The sequence below is a fragment of the Staurois parvus genome, unplaced genomic scaffold, assembly GCF_062004578.1.
Source record: "Staurois parvus isolate SC_StPar_1 unplaced genomic scaffold, SC_StPar_1.0 ptg000626l, whole genome shotgun sequence".
Taxonomy (NCBI): domain Eukaryota; kingdom Metazoa; phylum Chordata; class Amphibia; order Anura; family Ranidae; genus Staurois; species Staurois parvus.
Genome location: NW_028318422.1, coordinates 475,458 through 496,197, shown reverse-complemented (window position 1 = coordinate 496,197; position 20,740 = coordinate 475,458). Strand labels below are relative to the sequence as shown.

Here is a 20,740-nt window from a genome sequence, read left to right as displayed (position 1 = left end):
ACCAACTTTGAGTTTACTATATATTTTTTATAGCTGAAAGTAAAAAATATTGTTTTTCTTCAAAATTTTTGGCCTTTTTATGTTTATGGCGTGAAAAATAAAAAGCGCACAGGTGATCAAATACCACCGAAAGAAAGCTCTATTTGTGTGAAAAAAAGGACGTAAATTTTGTTTGGGTGCAGCGTTGCATGACCGCGCAATTATCATTTGAATTAGTGCAGCGCCGAATAGCAAAAAGAGGCCTGGTCATTAAGGGGGGTAAATCCTCTGGAGGTCAAGTGGTTAATATTCACGTATTGGGATTTTTTTTTTTTACCAAAGACATGTAGCAGAATACATTTTGGCCTAAATATATGAGAATTAGAATGTTTTTATTGGATATGTTTTATAGCAGAAAGTAAACATATTGGGTTTTTTTTCAAAATGTCATTTTTTTTAAATTTATATAACCAGTGGTGATTAAATACCAACAAAAGAAAGCTCTATTTGGGTGTAAACATTATATAAATTTAATTTGGGTACTGCATTGCATGACAGCGTAATTGCCTGTTAAATAGTGCAGTGTTAAAAAGCAAAAAAATGGCCTGGTCAAGTGGTTTAAAGCAAACCTAACCATCCATCCAGGTTTACATTTTTTTTGTTGAGAAATCATTTTGAAAAACATTCCCCCAGCATTTCAAGCTACGTCCATCTTGAGTAAAGGCAGATGGTTCATGTAGCTTGCAATCAGTCTGCCCTTAACTCAGGCCTGCAGGCAGGAGGGTGTACTTAGCTGAGAAAAACCCTCCTCCCCTCCTAAGACTTCTGGGATGTATGACATCATTCGCTTAGGCCTGCACACCAGGAAGAAACTGAAGAAATGTAAAAAAAAAAGTTTAAAACAAGTAAATATAATATATCTGACCATGTATTTACTAATGCTAGCATCATAAGGAATACAAATAGTCAGTGTTGATTGAGAGAGTGCGGTTTTGCGTTAAAATCTTTACACATATACTGTACATATAAGAATTGCCTGCTAAAGCATTTGTAGTTTTGGCCATCCAGTACTGAGATTTAAATGGCTCTGCCATACAGCAAAGCCAGTTTTTTTTCCTGCCCATTTGTGACTGGGCAGTGAAAAAGCAAGAAGATCTCCCTCTCTTTCACTGGTTCTTGGCTGGTATCCAGAAAATTGGAGACTTATTCCATCACCAAAACCTTAGATGTTTTCAGCAACATTCAGCCTTATATCATTTCTCCAATATAGACTTTTACATATACCTCAGAATACATCATATCATATCATCTGTATCCATAATCACAGATACTATTTCCAAAGATCTGCTCTCTTTCTTTATCTAGACATCCCCCAAATTATTTATTTATTTCAGGTACTTATATAGTGCTGTCAATTTACACAGCACTTTTACATATATATTGTATATTCACATCAGTCCCTAACCCTCAAGGGGTGTACAATCTAAGGTCCCTAACTCACATTCATATACTAGGGCCAATTTAGGCAGGAGCCAATTCACCTACCAGCATGTCTTTTGGAGTGTGGGAGGAAACTGGAGTACCTGGAGGAAAGCCACACAGGCACAACATGCAAACTCCAGGCAGGTGGTGCCGTGGTTGGGATTCGAACCAACGACCCTTATACTGCCAGGCGGAAGTGCTAACCATTTAGCTACTGTGCTGCCAGATCTAAAGAGATCTTGTACATCTATAATATCATATCCCCCCCAGCCTCTGATCCAAAACCAACATACATGGTCTCCTGGGAGTCAAGCCTACAAATCAAGGTATCCCCTGATTTATGGTATCAAGCCTTACGGGCCCCTGCCCTTTTTTTCTAAAAATGTGACTCATTGGGAAACTCTAATGAAGATTTACTACAGGTGGCACTATACACCCGTAAGGCTTACTCACATATTCCCATCTCACTCCCCTAAGTGCTGTAGGTACTGCAATAATGATGGAACTATCTTCCACATCTGGTGGGACTGTCCTTTTATTACCAACTGTTGGAGAAACATCTCTACACTTCTTTGTGAAATTACCTAAATTGCCCATACTCTGACACTGCAAATGGCTCTCTTTGGTTTGGGCTTCTCTGCCTGGCCTTCTAAATTTCACCCTATTATCACACACATACTGATTGCAGCATGTTTGTCCATAGCACGTGCATGGAAGGACCCTCTTCCCCTGACAACCTCAAACATTATTTCCACAATTAATGATAACTGTCACATGGAATTCCTTTTTTGCTAAAACACATTTACCAGGAGACATATTTGCTAAACATTGGTCCAATTGGTTACTAGATGATAGATGCATCTCACTGTCATGATACACTATCTACAATTTGGTTTATGTTTATATACACCTGTTACCTGCCCACACCAAACGGAGCCTGAAGCAAATTTGACAATTTTTTTCTGTGTAGCTGGATATTAATTTGCCTCTACCTTCTTAATAGCATATTTCCCCTCTCCTTTTCCATGCTCCCTCCTGCCTCTTAGCCCTCTCCTTCCCCTAACTCCCCCCTTTAATTGAGACGCTTTTCCTGTCTTAAGGAGAGGTGTACCAGCTATCTAAATGCTTGAAATGTTTGCTAATTAGACGATTATGATATCTCTATATATATTACTTAGGAATATTCTAGGAAATAAGATGTTCTAACCATACTCAGGTTATTGAAAGCTACTTACTGTTGAGGAATTTCTCCTCCACCATATTTGAATGTCTCTATGCTACTACTCAATAAAAATTATTGAAACAGAAAAAGCAAGAAGTCATCTATCTTTACCTGTTAACAATTTCGATATCTGTACATGTGTCTCATATGTGCCTACTCCTGGTCCTCCATTTCTCAGTTTGTGTTCTACTGGGCAGCACAGTGGCTAAATGGTTAACACTTCTGCCTGGCAGTATAAGGGTCATTGGTTTGAATCCCAACCACAGCACCACCTGCCTGGAGTTTGCATGTTCTCCCTGTGCCTGAGTGGGTTTCCTCCGGGTATTCCAGTTTCCTCCCACACTCCTAAGACATGCTGGGAGGTTAATTGGATCCTGTGTAAACTGGCCCATGTATGTATGAATGTAAGTTAGGGACCTTATCTTGTACACCCCTTGAGGGTTAGGGACTGATGTGAATGTACAATATATATGTAAAGCACAGTGTAAATTGACAGCGCTATATAAGTACCTGAAATAAATAATCCAAAGGGGATTACAGGAAATTGAGGATACTTGTATTCAAAATGCATTTAATTTTTTTTATTAAAAAGTATAACTGCATTAAATTGTATCTTTTATATCTACTTGCCATTTAGCTTTAATATCTCTTCTATTTTAATCACTGGAAAAAATATATTTTTTAGTGAGGATTATGTAACTCCCTCTCCTCAATGATATTACCACTTTACATCCAACCTGCTCACATGTCAGCACACCGTATGACAATTTATGCCCTTAACACTTCTAAGCTTGAATAAGCAAGTTCATTGCTTTAAAAATAGCACCACACCGATAGTCAGTGGTTTATAAATACTGAAAATATAATCCTAAAATAATTATCTGCATTGTTTTGATAAATGTATAAACTGTTCTTTTTCTAGTAATTTTGTCCTTAATGCTAGATTCTTAATGCTAGATTCTAAGTAAAACATACTGTTGTACAAAACACTGAACAGTGGACATCTGTAGAATACAGAGGTGGACTGACTATTTGGAAACTCAAGGGCCCGGGGTCAGTAGTGGGCCCCATGAGATGCCCCTGGTACCTTTTTCATAGGCTTTTTTGAGTTTGGGCAAGGACACAGGGGCCCCATGATCCCCTATTTCCCGGGGGCCCCATGAGTTGTCAGTCCACCCCTGGTAGAATTGTTCCAATTTCTACTTCAGGATTTTCATTTATTTTGCTACAGGTTTGCCATAATTTACTAAGAAAGTGTAAAAAATCATTTACATTTGACATATTTTCTCTATAGACTGTTTTGTTGTTGTTGGGTTTTTTTTGGGGGGGGGGGGGCAGAGGGTGTTTTGTTTTGTTGAAAAAAATGTAATTCTGTAATTTGTTTTTTTTAATCATACTTTATTAATCCTTTAAAGGATATCTAAACCCAAGAACAAAAATGTAATATATTGCAACTGATCAGTCCTTATATGTGGTGACTGCAGCAGTTTAGTATTTCAGGCTAATGTCATTTATAGAAAATACCTGGTAATCTGGCCAGAAATGCAGTGCCCATGCGATTTCCTGTCAGCTGAACTGAAAACACAAATTATGTAATCCTCTTTCTGTATATTACTAATCCCCCATCACCCATGTATTGGAGATAAAAGAAAGATTAGTGTGAAGTCCAACCTGGTTTGAGGTCCAACCATGGGTTTATATTTAGGCAAAAATGTGTATTAAAAATGATAGACTACATAGGAATGTATTTTTAAAAATGTGCATTGCAGTTTGCCCAGTGAAAGTGTATGTACATTCATTCTGTGCAAATGGGGCAAAAAACAAATATTATTGGGCTATATCCTGTGCTGGACAAATGGGAAATTATACTTAGCACCATCTAGTGGCCAAGTGCAGCATTTTGCATTTTAAATCAATTAAAAACATTTGCCCAGCATAGGAAAGAGCCTAGTAATGTTAGTTTTTTGCCCCACTCACATAGAGCAAATGTGCATGATTCTCACTGGGTGAACTGCTATGCTGTGTTTTTTTTAATACACCCTTTAGTCTTGTTCTGTTATCTTTACAGTTTTCACTTGACTTCCAACTTCTAGAATTACTTCTTCTCCCCACATAAATGGTATTTAACATTGAGATCTATTCTGCTTGCAGTTTATTAAATTTAAACTATGCTTCATTTCACCCCTATAAAAGTAGAAACTCTGCCTAAGCCTAGGTTCACATATGCAGTTGTTGCAAACCGCATTAGCAGGGGCACAGCAGCCCTTTCACTCGAATGGATTTCTGTGCCTGCAGGAAATGCAGGCAAATGGTCCAGCACTATTTATCAATTGCTTTTGCACCATTATGTTTCCCGTACTCGAAAATTCACTGCATTTTAGATGCGTGGAGAGGCGTGGAAGCAGCACGTTTTGCCTGAGGGTGAGGGAATGTGTGCGTTATATACCCATTCTTGCACCTGCATATACAGTACTGTATGTTAACTAGCCTAAAACAAGACAAGATGCTAGCTATTATCTTTTTAAAAGTGTCCTCAGTGCCCCTGTTTGATTTAGTTTTCTTTTTTTTTCTTTCTCTCAGTCTTGCAGTTTAATCAGTTTATTCAGCTTAAAGTGGTTGTAAAGGTTCAAGGTTTTTTACCTTCATGCATTCTATGTTAAAGGTAAAAAACCTTCTGTTTTGCATCAGTGCCGCCAGCCCGCTCAATACTTACCTGAGCCCTATCACAAACCAGTGATGTGCACGACAGTCTCGGCTGTCCCGGGTCTCTTCTTCCTCATTGGCTGAGACAGCAAGCAGGAGCCATTGGCTCCTGCTGCTGTCAATCACAGCCAGTCAGCCAATGAGGACACAAAAGGTGCGAGGCCAAGCCGCAGCTCCATGTGTGAATGGACACACGGAGCAGTGGCTCAGGAACATGCCTGCTCGGGTGCCCCCATTGTAAGCTGCTTGCTATGGGGGCACCCAACAGAAAGAAGGAGCCAGGAGCACCGTCAGGGGACCTGAGAAGAGGAGAATCCAGGCTGCTCTGTGCAAAACCACTGCACAGAGCAGGTAAGTATAGACATGTTTGGTATTAAAAAAAAAAAAGAACCTTTAGTATCGCTTTAATACTGTATATTGCAGCTCACCATCCTTAGATGAGGTGCCTGAATTAGTTCTCTTTTGCAAGGCTGTTTCCTTTTATTTTTCCTGGTTATCCCACCAGTACAACACTTACTGTCCTTACTCATTTATTAATTCATTCACTCACTCCCTGTACTGTATCAATGAAGGAACAGCATTGTTACCCACAATCAGGAAATGTGTTAGAACTACAGGGCAGCACACCCTCTCCCTAATTCTCATAACATATAGGGGTGTTCTGTAGTTCTTCAAAGAGTTTAAAACATTGTTTGAGATTTCAGTGCAACATTGATACTACCAACAATATTCTGGCACTATGGCCCTATAAAATGGCCTGTGCCAGAATAAAAAATCCCTTCCGCCCAGTAACTTTATTGTCACGTGCAGCAGATTCAGTTAGTTTTTAATAGTGCTACTTTTACAAAGTGGTACTAATAATGCACCAAAATAAAAATGAATTACCTCCAGTTCACAGATAACAAAACTGGAGATCATTAAGACTTACTCTAACTTGATGTACAGAGACAGGCAGAATGCCTGTCCCTGTATACAGTGTAGCAGAGTAGAATATTTGCCACTGCTACCGTCTCCCTGTTGCTGGTTATTAAGGATGCTGTTCTTCACAGTCAAAAGCCTTCTATCAATCAGTGGTGCTGCGGTGGGTTGAGCCTAATGGGGAAGTTGAGACAATAGTTCCCTATCAGGTCTGCTCTTGCTTGGAATTTGACAGCAGTGGGCAGATTCTATAGCCAGTAGCCAATAACAGGAGTGGACCTGATGTTGCACTGAAGATAGAGTGTCTGTATAGGGTGGCATGCTCCACTATCATGTACGTTGTACCAATCTGTCACCCACACCAACATTTTTTTTTCGGAGGCAAATCAGAATTCTAAAGAGTATCTTAGACACTCTTTATGAATTTCCCAGAGTTTGTTGTCTGCTCACTACAGGACATTAGGAGCTCCCCCCCCCCCCAAACCATTTAACCACAACCCGACCGTCCTATAGCAGAACTACTGCTACAGGGTGACAGGGCTGCGCAAAATCACATATATATATATATATATATATATATACGTGGTAGAGTGTGCGCTCACGCCCTACCCTTCAGCTGTTGATCACTGTGTCCCAGCCGGAGATTCCCCGCCAGCACCCGGCAATCGCTGAGGACGAGAGAGAGGTCTGTATGCAAACAATACAGATCTCTCCTTTGTCAGCTCCAGCATGCTGCTTTGTATTGCTTTGCATAGCAGAGCAATACAAAGCAGCGTGCTTACACAGTAAAACACACAGAGCACACAGTAAAACAGCACACAGTTAACCCTTTGATTGCCCTAGATGTTAACCCCTTCTTGCTCAGTGTCATGAGTACAGTGTCAGTGCTTTTTATTAGCACTGATCACTGTATTAGTGTCACTGAGGATGTCAGTGGCAGTTAGTCAGTTCCCTCCTAGTGTCAGAATGCCCACCGCAGTCCCGCTATAAGTTTCTGATTGCCGCCATTACTAGTAGAAAAAAAAATTCCATGTAACTTTCACATAAAGCAATAAATGTACACGTATTGGGATTTTTTTTAGCAAAGACATGTAGCAGAATACATTTTGGCCTAAATTTATGATGAAATTTGATTTTTTTAATTTTTTTACTGGACATGTTTAACCACTTTCCCTCCTGAGGATTTACCCCCCCCCCCCCTTTCTGACCAGGCCATGTTTTGTGTTATGGCACTCTGTTTTTTTAACTGACAATTGTGCACCCAAATGAGATTTACATCCTTTTTTCCCACGAGTTGAGCTTTCTTTCGGTGGTATTTGATTACCTGTGCATTTTAAATTTTTTGCAGTATAAAAAAAAAGACCGCCAATTTTGAGAAAAAAAAAACAATATTTTTGACTTTTTGCTATTAACCACATGCCGCCCAGCCACTGTAGAAATACGGCGGCAGGGCGGCACGGCTGGGCAAAACCACGTTTTAAAAAGTGTGTTTGCAAAACAGGTAGGGGGCGCGCGCGAGGCGCACCACCGCCCTACCTGTCCCACCGATCACGGCCGTGGATGTCAATCGCCAGGTCACAGCCGGTCGTTATCGGCTGTGTCCTGTCGATTAGCGGAAATCACTGACAGAGAGCAGGGCTGCAGTAGCTCTGCTTTCTGTCAGTTCCCTGTCAGCTCCTGACAGCTCCTGACATGCTGAGAGAAGAGTTTATCTCTCCAGATCAGCTTGCCCCCCCCCCCCCCCCCCCCCGTGCAGCACACACCCCCGACCCCTAGTAAAACACTCCCCTCACACAGTTAACCCTTTCAGTAAATAAAAACGTTAACCCCTTCCTCTCCAGTTCCATTAATACAGTGTCAGTGTTTTTTTTTTTTTGCACTGATCACTGTATTGGTGTCACTGGGGATGTCAGTGACCCCAAGTCAGTTCCCCCCCAGTGTCAGAATGTCCGCCGCAGTCCCGCAGTCCCGCCATAAGTAGCTGATTGCCACCATAAGTCGCTGATCACCGCCATTATTAGTATAAAAAAAATGAAAAATCCCAGTATCTTTCCCGCCATTTGTAAACGCTATAACTTTCACGTAAACCAATTAATTTACACGTATTGGGGTTTTTTTTAGCAAAGACATGTCGCAGAATGCATTTTGGCCAAAATTTATTACGAAATTTGATTTTTACATTTTTTTTACTGGACATGTTTGATAGCAAATAGTCCAAAATATAGTTTTTTTTTCTCAAAATTGTCAGCCTTTTTTTTATAGCGCAAAAAATAAAAAACGCACAAATACCACCAAAAGAAAGCTCTATTTGTGTGAAAAATAATTTGTGAGGACAAAAAGGACATAAATTTCATTTGGGTGCAGTGTTGCATGACCGCACAATTGTCAGTTAAAGTAACGTAGCGATGTATCACAAAAAATGGCCTGGTCAAGAAGGGCGGTAAATCCTCTGCAGAGCAAGTGTTTAAAAACATGACATTGTCTGTAAACAAATAATCCCACTTCAAGAATTAGAATTCTATATCCCTTGAAATAAGTAAGCAAAGTAGCCAATTTATAGTAGTTCATCTCTCTTGGAAAAAAGACTTGAAGAATGTACATTGTGTCTTTTACATCTATTGCTGCAAAAGATATACGTAAACCATAATGTAAACTAATACAGATAGATGTAGGTCAATGTGGAAAATTGTACACAAGAATGTATAACAAACTGTCCAGTCCATCTGTAGTGTTAAATGTCAAATGCTACAAATAGAACAGTAGTTTGGACAAGTCAATTAGGCATTTATTTCATTTCTAGCAGCCAGAAACTATGACTGGTCCATATGTTATACCGTACACCCCCAATGCTTATATCGATCTCCAGCTCTCACAGGCTGTGCCAGCATTTCGTCAGTGATCAAGCTATCCATAGTCCATAGTCTCACTGATACAACACGCTGTATTGGCTCAGACAGTCACATAAAACTGAATCAATACATTCTTACATGCAGCCTACATGCTCGCTTAGAACATTATTGGTAGACTCAAGACGTACAACATGGTCCACAAAAACACAAGCATGGCTCGAGAGGTAAACAGCAGAGCACATAAGGTAAAAATATCCTATGAGCCACTATAAATCTAGGTTCTAGGGTAAGTTCGCAAGCTCCTAGCTATATTCTCATTGGATATACAAAAAGTAACAAATTAAAAAGGATAATGGTGCTGCGCCCTTAAATTAGAACCTTGAATAAATAAATAAAATAAATTTTTAACAAATAATACTACAATTTATAAATAATTACCCTTAATTTCTCCAAATATAAAAATATATAAAAATGTGCAACTCATTAATATACATAAAAAAAAATAAATTAAATAAATAATCTAAAAAATAATTGATATTAATTGGTAAAAATAATCATTATTAATTAATAAAAATAAATAAATTTAAAATGAATAATTCATAAAATGTTCAATGGAGTTGAAAATCCCATAAAGAGCAGAGCAACTCTTTTAATCCATCTGAATTAGCACATCATCGGGGTGTTACATATATTTATACATACGTATTTTGAATGCATATTTTTATTTTATTTTTTTTTCTTGCTTTGTATTTAAACTAGTTTCTTCACTATATATACAGCCAATACCTATATATATATATGAACTGAGCTGCCTTATACTGTATAGGAAAAGATAGAATTGTGATTGTCTACACCTACCAGGCAGATCCTTGATGTATCCAATAGTCAACTCTTTGCCTACTTACTTTATTTACCTAGATCTTTATAACATCATGATATTATGCAGTGCTTTACAAAGTACAAGAATGATTCCCATCAATCATTGACCTGTGGACTTTACAATCTAACGCCTGCTCTATGGCCATCACACTTAGAAAACTGATTAACCTACAACTGTGTATCTGGGTAGAGACCAATGCACACAGGGGAAACCCTTGCAGACATGGAATAAAACTCAGCACAGAAAGGGCCCTGGCATGGAACCTTTTGGCCCAGTTAAAGTGTGCTGTGTGCAGAAGATGCAGATGAAATTATTGACATATTCTTGCAGCATACCTGACTTTTCTAGCCGCTTGTAATGTCAAGTGATTCATTCTCAAAGATCATCAAAGATCACTTATAAGACCACCAATTGGTTTTCAATAGCTTAAAATGATACTAAACCCACAACAGTAAAATCAGTCTATATATGCAGTAAAGCATGCTTGTTATACTCACTGTGGAACCTAAGGGGTGATTCCTTTGCCTTGTGTGAAAAGGATGTTTAATCCTGTCTTTTGGGATCCTCCTCTTTCTCTACTGTCCCCAATCCAGCTGCTGATAGAACAGAACCTTGGGGGCCAGATGCACATGCTCAGTTTGGTGTGTATTGCTAGAGCGTTTTTTTTTCTTGGGAGAGTGCATGTGATCAGCACAGGTCCAATCAGCACTGTCCAGACAGAGAGTCAGGGGTTAAGCAGCCTCATTGGACAATCAGGATAGAATAAAACTCCTCCTACAAGCTTTAACCAATGCTCTGCTGGACACTGATAGAAGTCACAAGACTGCTATATACTGCTGAGATTAGGGATTTTGCATCTTCCTAGAGCAGAAAGAAAACACCTACAAGCTTTAGATAGTGCTTGGCTGAACACTGATTGAAGCCACAAGACTGCTCTAACTTCTGATGAGAAAAGGTATTTAGCAGTTTATATTTAGTAAAATAATTGCGTTTCCATGTTGTGTGTACTGTGGGAGACCAGATATAGTGAATGCAGGGAACTGGGTTTAGTAACACTTTAAGAGCATTCTGCTGCAAAAGAAATTATTACACAAAAACTAAGATTTTAGTGCATCTGTTGTAAATCTTATGGAAAAATTTCAGCACGATGTCTATAGATAGGAAGGTGAAAAAGGGCTTGTTTTAAAGCACCTTTTCTGAATATGAAAATACATAAGTGTGCATAGTCTAGACACAGGTTCACTGGAAGCAAGGCCACATATTCCAGAAGTGGCACTGCAGCTGCCTGTACAAATACCCAAGTGTTTTTGTGTGTGAGAGTAACCTGAAGGAATAAAGTTTTTTTTTTCTCATTGGGGTTGTCAGCTGACATCACTCAGCCAGTCCAGGCTGGGGAAAGATCCCGACTTTAAAGTCGGGATCCACCCCAGAGTCTGGAGTGCAAGAGAAAGTAAAAAAAAACTGTTTTTTTTGCTTGCATCTGATTGGATGATTTTGATTAATATAGTTTCACTATGTTCACGAAGCTAAGGGAACATTCACAGTGTCTTCTCCTTTAGTAAATCATTCAGAAAGAAATATTGTAAACAGTATGCTTTTTACAACACCCTGATAATGAGACACTGGAGTATGTGAAAAGGAGCCTGGGTTCAAACGTCTGGCTAGATACAAGACTATGATATTTTAGAGAATATTTCATACATACAGTACGTGATTAAAATGCACTTTCTGACTATAAAAAAAATAAAGAAAATACAGATTCTTTACATTCTGTTAAAGTGGTTCTTTACTATCCTTTAAAGTGGTTGTAAACCTCAGACATGAAATATGAAGAAAGCATATCCCTCTATAGTGTGTGCTTGTCTCATTCCAGAGCACTGTCATTTCTGTCTGCTGCCTCATTGCTCTGCTATCTGCATGAGTTACTTCTGATGGGTTTTCCTGACACCAAGGGAAAAATGGTGACAGGAGAGGGTATAGTCGTGATTGACAAGTCTTATCCCTGTTCTTATGTGCTGCGTGAAAAGGAGTGTGTCTCTTCCCTCCAATCAGTTCTGAGAGCTCCCCTCACTGATGTAACTTTGGCTCCATGCCCCCTGCTTTTCAGAGCTTAGAGATCCTGTGTAAATTCTGCACAGATGGGCAGATAGGAGCAGGGGCGGACTGACAACTCATGGGGCCCCCGGGCAATAGGGGATCATGGGGCCCCTGTGTCCTTGCCCAAACTCAAAAAAGCCTATGAAAAAAGTACCAGGGGCATCTCATGGGGCCCCCTACTGACCTCAGGCCCTCGGGCAGTGCCGAGTTTCCAAATGGTCAGTCCGCCCCTGGATAGGAGCATAAGCAGTATAGGGTGGGTATAGATCTTTGATGGTGGTGGGGGGTGCATAAGTTAAAATATACAAAATATTTTAACTATTAAAATAAGTTAAAACTACAAAACTCCAGTTGCCCTTTAAAGGAGTTCTATGATCACAGCATACATTTTCATAATAAAACATCAGCATTGTAATAGTAATACAAACAATAGTTATTTTTGACAATCCACTATGAGCTTACTTGAAAAATTTCCTTTCATGTCATGAGTTCCACCTGCCTACTAGACATCTCATTCCACAACTGCCTGGACTCCCTACATGCTCTGCAGCTTTTCCTCTGTTTACATTCCATTTCTAAGGATTACTAATCCCATAGTACCTTGCTGCCTGCAAACTGTAATTCCTGTACTGACTCCGCCTCCTGAAGCTCCTCCGCTCAGCACCTCTGTAGTTCAGAAGGCAGGCTCTGTGAAATGTGTGACACAGCAGGGTCTACTCACAGGGCATAGTGATTATGGTTCACAAGGAAGTAAATGTGTGGGGAACTTAGAAGAGGGACAGCAGAAAATGACCGAGTGATCCATCGAGTCTGTCCGTTGTGTTTTTGTTTTTGTTTTGTTTTCTTTTGGGGGGGGGTTGTTAATTTTTTTTGTCTGAGTATAGTATAGTATAACTCCACAAAGTTAGTTTACAAACTTTAGGATCATTCAGATTAATAGGTGTGGGTTAGAAATAATTAAAATACTATGTGGAAATACATATACTGAATATATTTTTTATTTTATTACAGATACCTACTATTATAGGTACATAGCACCATCAATTTATGCAGCACTTCACATGTGTGTATATATATATCAATTTATGCAGCACTTCACATGTGTATATATATATGTATATATATATATATTCACATCAGTCCCTAACCCTCAAGGGGCATACATTCTAAGGTCTCTAACTCACATTCATACATACACATACTAGGGACAATTTAGCTACCAGCATGTCTTTGAGGTGTGGGAGGAAACTGGAGTACCTGGAGGAAACCCACACAGGCACAACAAGCAAACTCCAGGCAGGTGGTGCCATGGTTGGGATTCAAACCAATGACCCTAGTGCTGCTGGTGGAAGTGCTAACCATTTAGCCGCTGTGCCTTGACTATATAGCCACTTTACTTTGTTTGAAAGTAGTGTTATCCTTTAAATAAAGTTATGCAATTCATTAGTATGTGTATGTATGAATGTGAGTTAGGGCACGGGTGTATTTAGGAGTTGTGCTGCCCTAGGCAACACAAAAACCGGCACCCCCCACAGAGAGAGCCTGACATTGACCAACAACACCCCTGCCTCCCACCCGAGAGAGCCTACCACTGCCAGCTAGCCACCATCCTCCATGGTGAGAGAGACACCTTCACATCTCCGGACATCCCCGGGAACGAGAGTTGGGCTGTGCATACATGGTCATGAAACCCTCAGCATCTCTCGGAAACCACCAGGTCCCCATGCCTGGAGTGTCCCTTCTTCCGTCCCTTCTTCCAAGGGGCAGTGCTGCCCCCCTGAAAAATGCCACCCTAGGCAAATGCCTTGTGGTATATACACCACTGAGTTAGGGACCTTAGATTGTACACCCCTTGATGGTTAGGGACTGATGTGAATGTACAAAATAAATATGTATATATACACACATGTAAAACGCTGCGTAAATTGATGGAGCTATATAAGTCTCTGTAATAATATTAATAAAAATTTACGTGCCACTAAAATATTATTTTTATTTTTTTTTTCTGTACTAACAGGAAAAAAGTATGACAAAATTATATCCTAGTTATTAAGAAAAAAAACACATTCTGATATAAAAAGATAAACTAATTTTGTACATTTTACTACTGCAGGCCTTAAACAGCTATAATGATGGAGATATCGAAGGATCGAGGAGGTTGGGACGTAATGCCATGTATGTTGCGATTGCGTCAATAATCATTGGTCTAGCAGTTATCGCAACGTACTGTGTTGTTCATTTTACGACGGTATGTGTTATTTTTATTGTAACTGTATAAAAAATGGCTTTCAATTTCTTCTTTCTAATATTTAATGGTGTGAGGATCAAATAAATGAATTTGCTGATTCCGGCTGTGTGGGAATAGTCATGTGTTTCAAACTATGCTGCCTGCTAAGACCTCAAAGCCTAAAACATAGAATAACTTTAATGAAAAGATAGTGGTAACAATTACAAAAGTGTACTTAGGTGCAGGGTGTTCTCTCTCTCATAAACCCTTCATTCTGAAGACGGTTGACTGACTGTCACTTTTGAATAAATTATATGCTTGAAGCAGGCTTGTTACTGAAATATATTTACCAGCAATTTAAAATTTCTATTTCAGTTCAGCTTTAATTTATCTTTCAGGGTACAGTCACACTGATGGATTAACTACAGTATATATTGGGGTCACCATACACAATACAATCTGACCATATAATCTTTGTGCAATCAACTTTAAATTTACCAAAGCTATGTAATATGATCACCTACCTAAACCATCCAATTAATCTGTATCCAATCATTCAGGACCATGCATTACATAATTCTAAAATCTAAAGAAGATTGTACAATCAGATTGTAACATGTGTGGTGCTATTTGTAAGAAGTCTGTTATTCCAAAGAAATACCAATGATAAAGGCAACAACAAACTGCTACATCAACAGCATGGCACAACACAGCACATTACAACATTACACACTACACTGCATCTGCCATCATGATATTTTAAATGTCAAGAATTTCAATATGTGTTGTGTGCATGAGCCCACATCAAATGAACTATCTATGTACAAGTGACACAGCTCATGCCCCATCCAGTCATACAGCTTAACAGACACTCACCGATGACTTAATTAGGTACATCTGTTCAATTGTTTGGAAACACAAATTTCTAATCAGCCAATCACATGGCAGCATTTAGGCATCTAGATCTGGTGAGTTGCTGAATTTGAAACCGAGCACCAGAATGGAGAAGAAAGGGGATTTAAGTGACTGTGAACATGGCATGGTTGTTGGTGCCAGACAGGCTGGTCTGAGTATTTCAAAAACTGCTGATCTACTGGGATTTTGAGTTGCTGATTGGCTGATTAGCAATTTGTGTTGCCAAGCAGTTGAATAGGTGTACCTAATAAAGTGGCTGGTGAGAGTAAACATTTACAGGCTAGGTGCACACTAGTTCTGAAAAGCATGAAAAGAGATTCGCTTTTAAGAGCTGATCTCTTTTAAGAGCTGATCTCTTTTAAGAGCGCAGCTTAGCAGCTGCTGTCAGTTTAGGAGGCAATTCTGATGCCTCCTGTATGCTTTTTTTTTCTGAAATACAACTGCAAAACCAAGCAGTTGGCTGTCACCTCAGCATGTTGCATTAACCACTTCCTGCTTCACCTATAGTAAAAATGATGGGAACTTTTCTATCCCAGGTGGATGTCAGATGACGTCCTCCCAGGCATGTGCCTAACTGAGCGTTCGATACTAGGACACTGTGATCATCACAGTTACCATGTGATTGCTGTGACCAATCACAGTGATTACATACTCACCAAGTAAATAATTGTCATGAATGGCAACCATTGGTTATTCATTATCTACTATTGTCATGCTGTGATTGGTTACAGTGATCACATGGTATACAGGGCCAATAACAGAAGCTCCTGTAGCATGTGATCGCTATGACCAATTACAGCATCTCAATAGTAAAAAAACAAGTGTTGTGAATGAAAGCCTTTCATGCCTATTAAAATGATTACTGTTACAGTGATCATCACTGTATCAAGCAATCACAGTGTAAAAAAAAAATCCTGGTCACCTTCCAAGAGTAGTACACTATGATGACACTGCTTTGCTCTGGTGACAGTATGTAAAAAAATTTGTAAAAAGAATAGAGATTTTAAGAAAAAAAAAATTATATATATTTTTTTACATACTGTCACCACTCCCTAATCACCACCACCCACTCAGTGTCGACTAGCCGTACCAGTCGCAGTGTCCCTGCCACAACAGTTAGGCCCCTTTCATATGGCTGGGTTGGTGAGGCAGCCGGATTCCTGTGGCAAGAATCTGCAGATTGTTGATGCTGAAATGACTGGGTTATGCGATCAGCGGCCACTGCTATTCACATGTAGCCACACACAGAGCAGTTAGCTGCAGATAGGGACAGATGTCTGAGCCTTGATGCAGTCAGATGCATTTACAATCATTGCCACATTAGTTACAGTGTCCTTGATCATTGCCACACCACTTACACTGTACCTGATCACTGACACAACAGTCACAGTGTCACCATAAGAATTTGTTCACAGATGTAGTTCTCTCTGAAGAGCCATCCATATTTAGATCGCTCTTCAAAGAGCATTTGACAGGCATTGAGGAGGCACTGTATTGCCTCTTCGCCATCTGCTTTAACCCGTTGGTCCCTGTACAAGCAGCCCTATTCCCTTGAATGGGTCACAATCAGCGGGAATTCAGAGGGTATAATTCCTGCCACAGCTGTGAAGAAAAGCATCGCAGCCACAGCATGCACTAATCCTGGCCTGTTTATTGACCATGTTTCTGAATGTTGCATGGACCAATCCTTTGTCTGTTTGCTGATGATGTCTTTGCCTTCTCCTGAGCTGAACTGGTGACCCTAGAAAGCCTGAAGTTGCTCCTTGGATTTTGGGCCACTCTGTGTGGCTAAGCTGTGAAAAAGTCTCACACATGTGGTATCTCCATACTTGGGAGGAGTAGCAGAATGTGTAATTATAAGTATGCTTGTGTATTAGAAATATCTTATTAACTGACCACTTTGTGTAAAAAAAATTATTTTCATTTTCTTTCCTGCATTTTCCAAAAAGTGGCAAAAATTACATTATCAAAAGACTAACCTCTTAGAAAATACCTTGGAGCATTTACTTTCCAAAATTGGGTCATTTTGTGGGTGTTTCCACTGTCCTTGTGCTCCAGGGCTTTCAAAAATGCGATAGGTAGTCAGGAAATTAGATTAGCACAATTTATGCTCCTTGAAAGCTTGACGGTGCTCCTTGGATTTTGGGCCCTTCTATGCATCTAGGCTGTGAAAATGTCTCACACATATGGTATCCCCATACTCAGGAGGCATAGCAGAATGATGTTTAGAGTGTAATTCTAAGTGTGCTTATGCTATGTGTCTATGATGTCTATCACGTTTGGAGGCAGGGCATTTTCAAAAGGCTCACAACAGTCTTTAATGCAAACTATGGCCTACTGCAAAGACTAATATCAAACATATGGGCCACAAACAATTTACACCAATCTGAAATGAAATACATGTTCCAGAATTCATAAAGCTAAGTTGCTTTCAGTACTGAAAAAAGTGAATATTTACTTTTTACACCAGCTTTACCAGGGAGATACCCTGAAAACTCACCAAGCCTTAGAGGAAGAATTATTTTACTAAGCATACATTTTTCCAATACCTACAGCTTTGCCATGCATTACAAATACAATCACATAATGTAATGTTAAAAGTAGCCCATTCTTTGCTGTTCTACAAGACAGATAAACTGGGAAACCATTTTTACAACTTTGAATATATTATATTTATTACCATTAGACCCTCTTATAGCCATTTTGGGTATCCGTCCTGAATCAATTGTTCTTGGATCCTTGAAACTACCTGTTACAAGATTAACTGTTTTAGCAAAAATGGTTCTCTCTCTTTTTACCGTGCCATCTTTATTCAGTGGAAAAAAATTTGTCACTTCCATCTTGGAAAGGGGAAAACTTACATAACAGCACAGAGTGTTCCCTCAAAAATTCTACAAACCCTGGGCAGAATGGCTAAACTCCAGTCAGGGGCGGACTGACCATTTGGAAACTCGGGCACTGTCCGAGGGCCTGTGGTCAGTAGGGGGCCCCATGAGATGCCCCTGGTACCTTTTTCATAGGCTTTTTTTAGTTTGGGCAAGGACACAGGGGCCCCATGATCCCCTATTGCCCGGGGGCCCCATGAGTTGTCAGTCCGCCCCTGACTCCAGTACACTCCTGCCCCCTACTCATATGCCAAATAGACGATTGCAGTGAAATAAACAAGGGGTTAATCCCCACTAATACCCTTAGTTCCACAAGCCTACACACCAAACGTAATGTATAATATCACAATGGCCTATGCTTTAGCTGTGTTGGGACAATGTCCAACCATTGCAATACCACATGTGCATAACAATAGGATGACTAAATTGTCTAAGATAAAATAGATAACAGCGCACTTAGTGTCTGTAGCAACAAGATTTTCTTTCTATGTGTCATGACCCTTAGTATTACTGATGTTAAATGCCTAGCATTCTATTAGGATGATCAATAATGATGTTTACTGAATTTAAACTGCTTGCTATACAGTTCTTTTCTTTGGCGTTTCAAATAAAAAATATTGGATTAAAAAAAAGCAATTACGAAACAGTATAGCAACTACACGTCATAGAATCCAGCTGGTTGGTATTGACATAAGGAAATGTTTTTTCATTTTTATGTATGTTTAAATATAAGGTTTATAAATAATTGTTTTCTAAAATTTTCTACTAATACAGACTACAGACAGTCCACTAAAAACTGATATTTAAAGTCTATCTAAACTTTTTATTTATTAGTTCTGGATGGCCTATGAAAGTACAAAGTGTGGAAAGGTGTTTAATGCCACCTGTGTCCCTATTAGGGAGATTTACCCTCTATATGCGTCCCAGTTAAGAGCTGTCAGCAGGATGGAAAAAATTAGAGAAAATTAAAAATTCTGAGTTGTCACCAGGACAAGATTAGAGGGGGAAATTTTTCTGAGAGTTTTTCTGAGACTCTCAGAAATTTTTTTTTGAGAGTTTTTCTCTCAATTTATGCTATGTCGACAGGAATGGAAGTAAAATGGAATCATTTCTGGCAGAAATGTATCTATCAGCTAAGAGAGTTTCCTCTAACCCAATTATGTATTTGTTAAATACATTTTTTAATATTGTTTAATCAGATCATTTTTATTAAAAATTGAATTTTTGTTTACAGCACACAAAAAAGGGATTCACATAGAGTAAAAAGCATACAAAATATCATATGGTGTAGTAAGGCAATATAGCACAAGACTTGAAACTTCAAGTATCGGTGTCACTTATTACAGTGCAAACATTACACCTCAAGATGTGTATAAAAACATTCCCACGTGTATGTCTTTAAGTGCAGAAACAATTATAAAAAAAAAACAGGAAAAGAGGAAATGAAAAAAATAAATAAAAGAATAGCATTAAGGGAGAAAACTCCCAAACATAGTAAACAATTTATCACCGTGCATGAGTGCATAAGACATAAACCTAACCAGTAGATAATATTAGGCTGTGGCTGTGTCCTCAAAAAGTAGAGGAGATAAAATGGTGACCAAATAAAGGGTTGACAATACCTCAGAAAGAACACAGACTAAGGAAAGCCGCTTGGCTACATCAAGGCAACAGTCTATTGTACTGAAAGGCTGCTTTATGTACACTAGGGGTTCACATCCAAGCCTCCCACATTTTATCAAACTTGTTCAGACAACCCCTTTTTTTGTAAGTCATCTTCTCTAAACTGAGTGTAGCATTAACTACCCTAATCCAGTGGGCAACTGTCAGAGGGGTAAATGAGAGCCATTTCATGGATATAAGTTTCCAGGCTAAATACAATAATCTACTTACGGCTACTTATGGTAAATGGTATTCCTTACTGTAGGTATTTCCAACAAGCCCAAGTTGCAAATCATTGCAAATCATTGAGTCTAATTCAATACATGTAACAAAAGTGAGATTAATGAGATCCACAACATCATGCCAGTATCTAAACAATTTGGGACACCACCAAAGCACGTGTTTCAAATTACCAGTGTCAGAACATCTGAGGCACAGAGGAGAGTCCTGACGACTGTACTTATGCACCCACTTGGGGAGACATTTTTAATAACACAGAATGAGAGAGGGAAGAGAGCACTGTGAGTTTTATGAGTAGGTAGGTGATCAAGTTATATTGCTTATCAGTAACATAGAAAGGTAATGATATTCAGCTATCTATGCAGCACAGCATTGAGTTTGGGAAAAATGAGAGTGGTTAAAGTGGTTCAAAAGCCTGGAGGTTTTTTACCTTATCGCATTAAGATAAAGAACCTTCAGAGTGCTGTCCCTCCCTAAAAGCTACCTGAGCCCAATCTCGATCTAGCGATGTGCAGTGAGTGGCTCTGTCGACTCTCTCCTCATTGTACAGAGAGGTAGCAGCAGAAGCCATTGGCTCCTGTTGCTGTCAATCACAGTCAGTGAGCATTGAGTCGGGGGTGGGGCCGAGCCGTGTCCTGTGTGTCAATGGACACACAGAGCCGTCTCTGGATGGCTGCTTGC

The 20,740-nt window shown here is 39.4% G+C and overlaps 1 protein-coding gene across 1 annotated transcript in view; it reads left to right on the top strand.

The window, feature by feature from the left end:
• Positions 1-20,740, top strand: part of LOC149449358 (transmembrane protein 233-like) — a 51,511-nt gene that overhangs the window by 17,481 nt on the left and 13,290 nt on the right. The window contains exon 2 of the mRNA XM_089693343.1: positions 14,244-14,378. Coding sequence (XP_089549469.1) covers positions 14,244-14,378 — 135 coding nt within the window. The remainder of the gene's footprint in view (positions 1-14,243; positions 14,379-20,740) is intronic.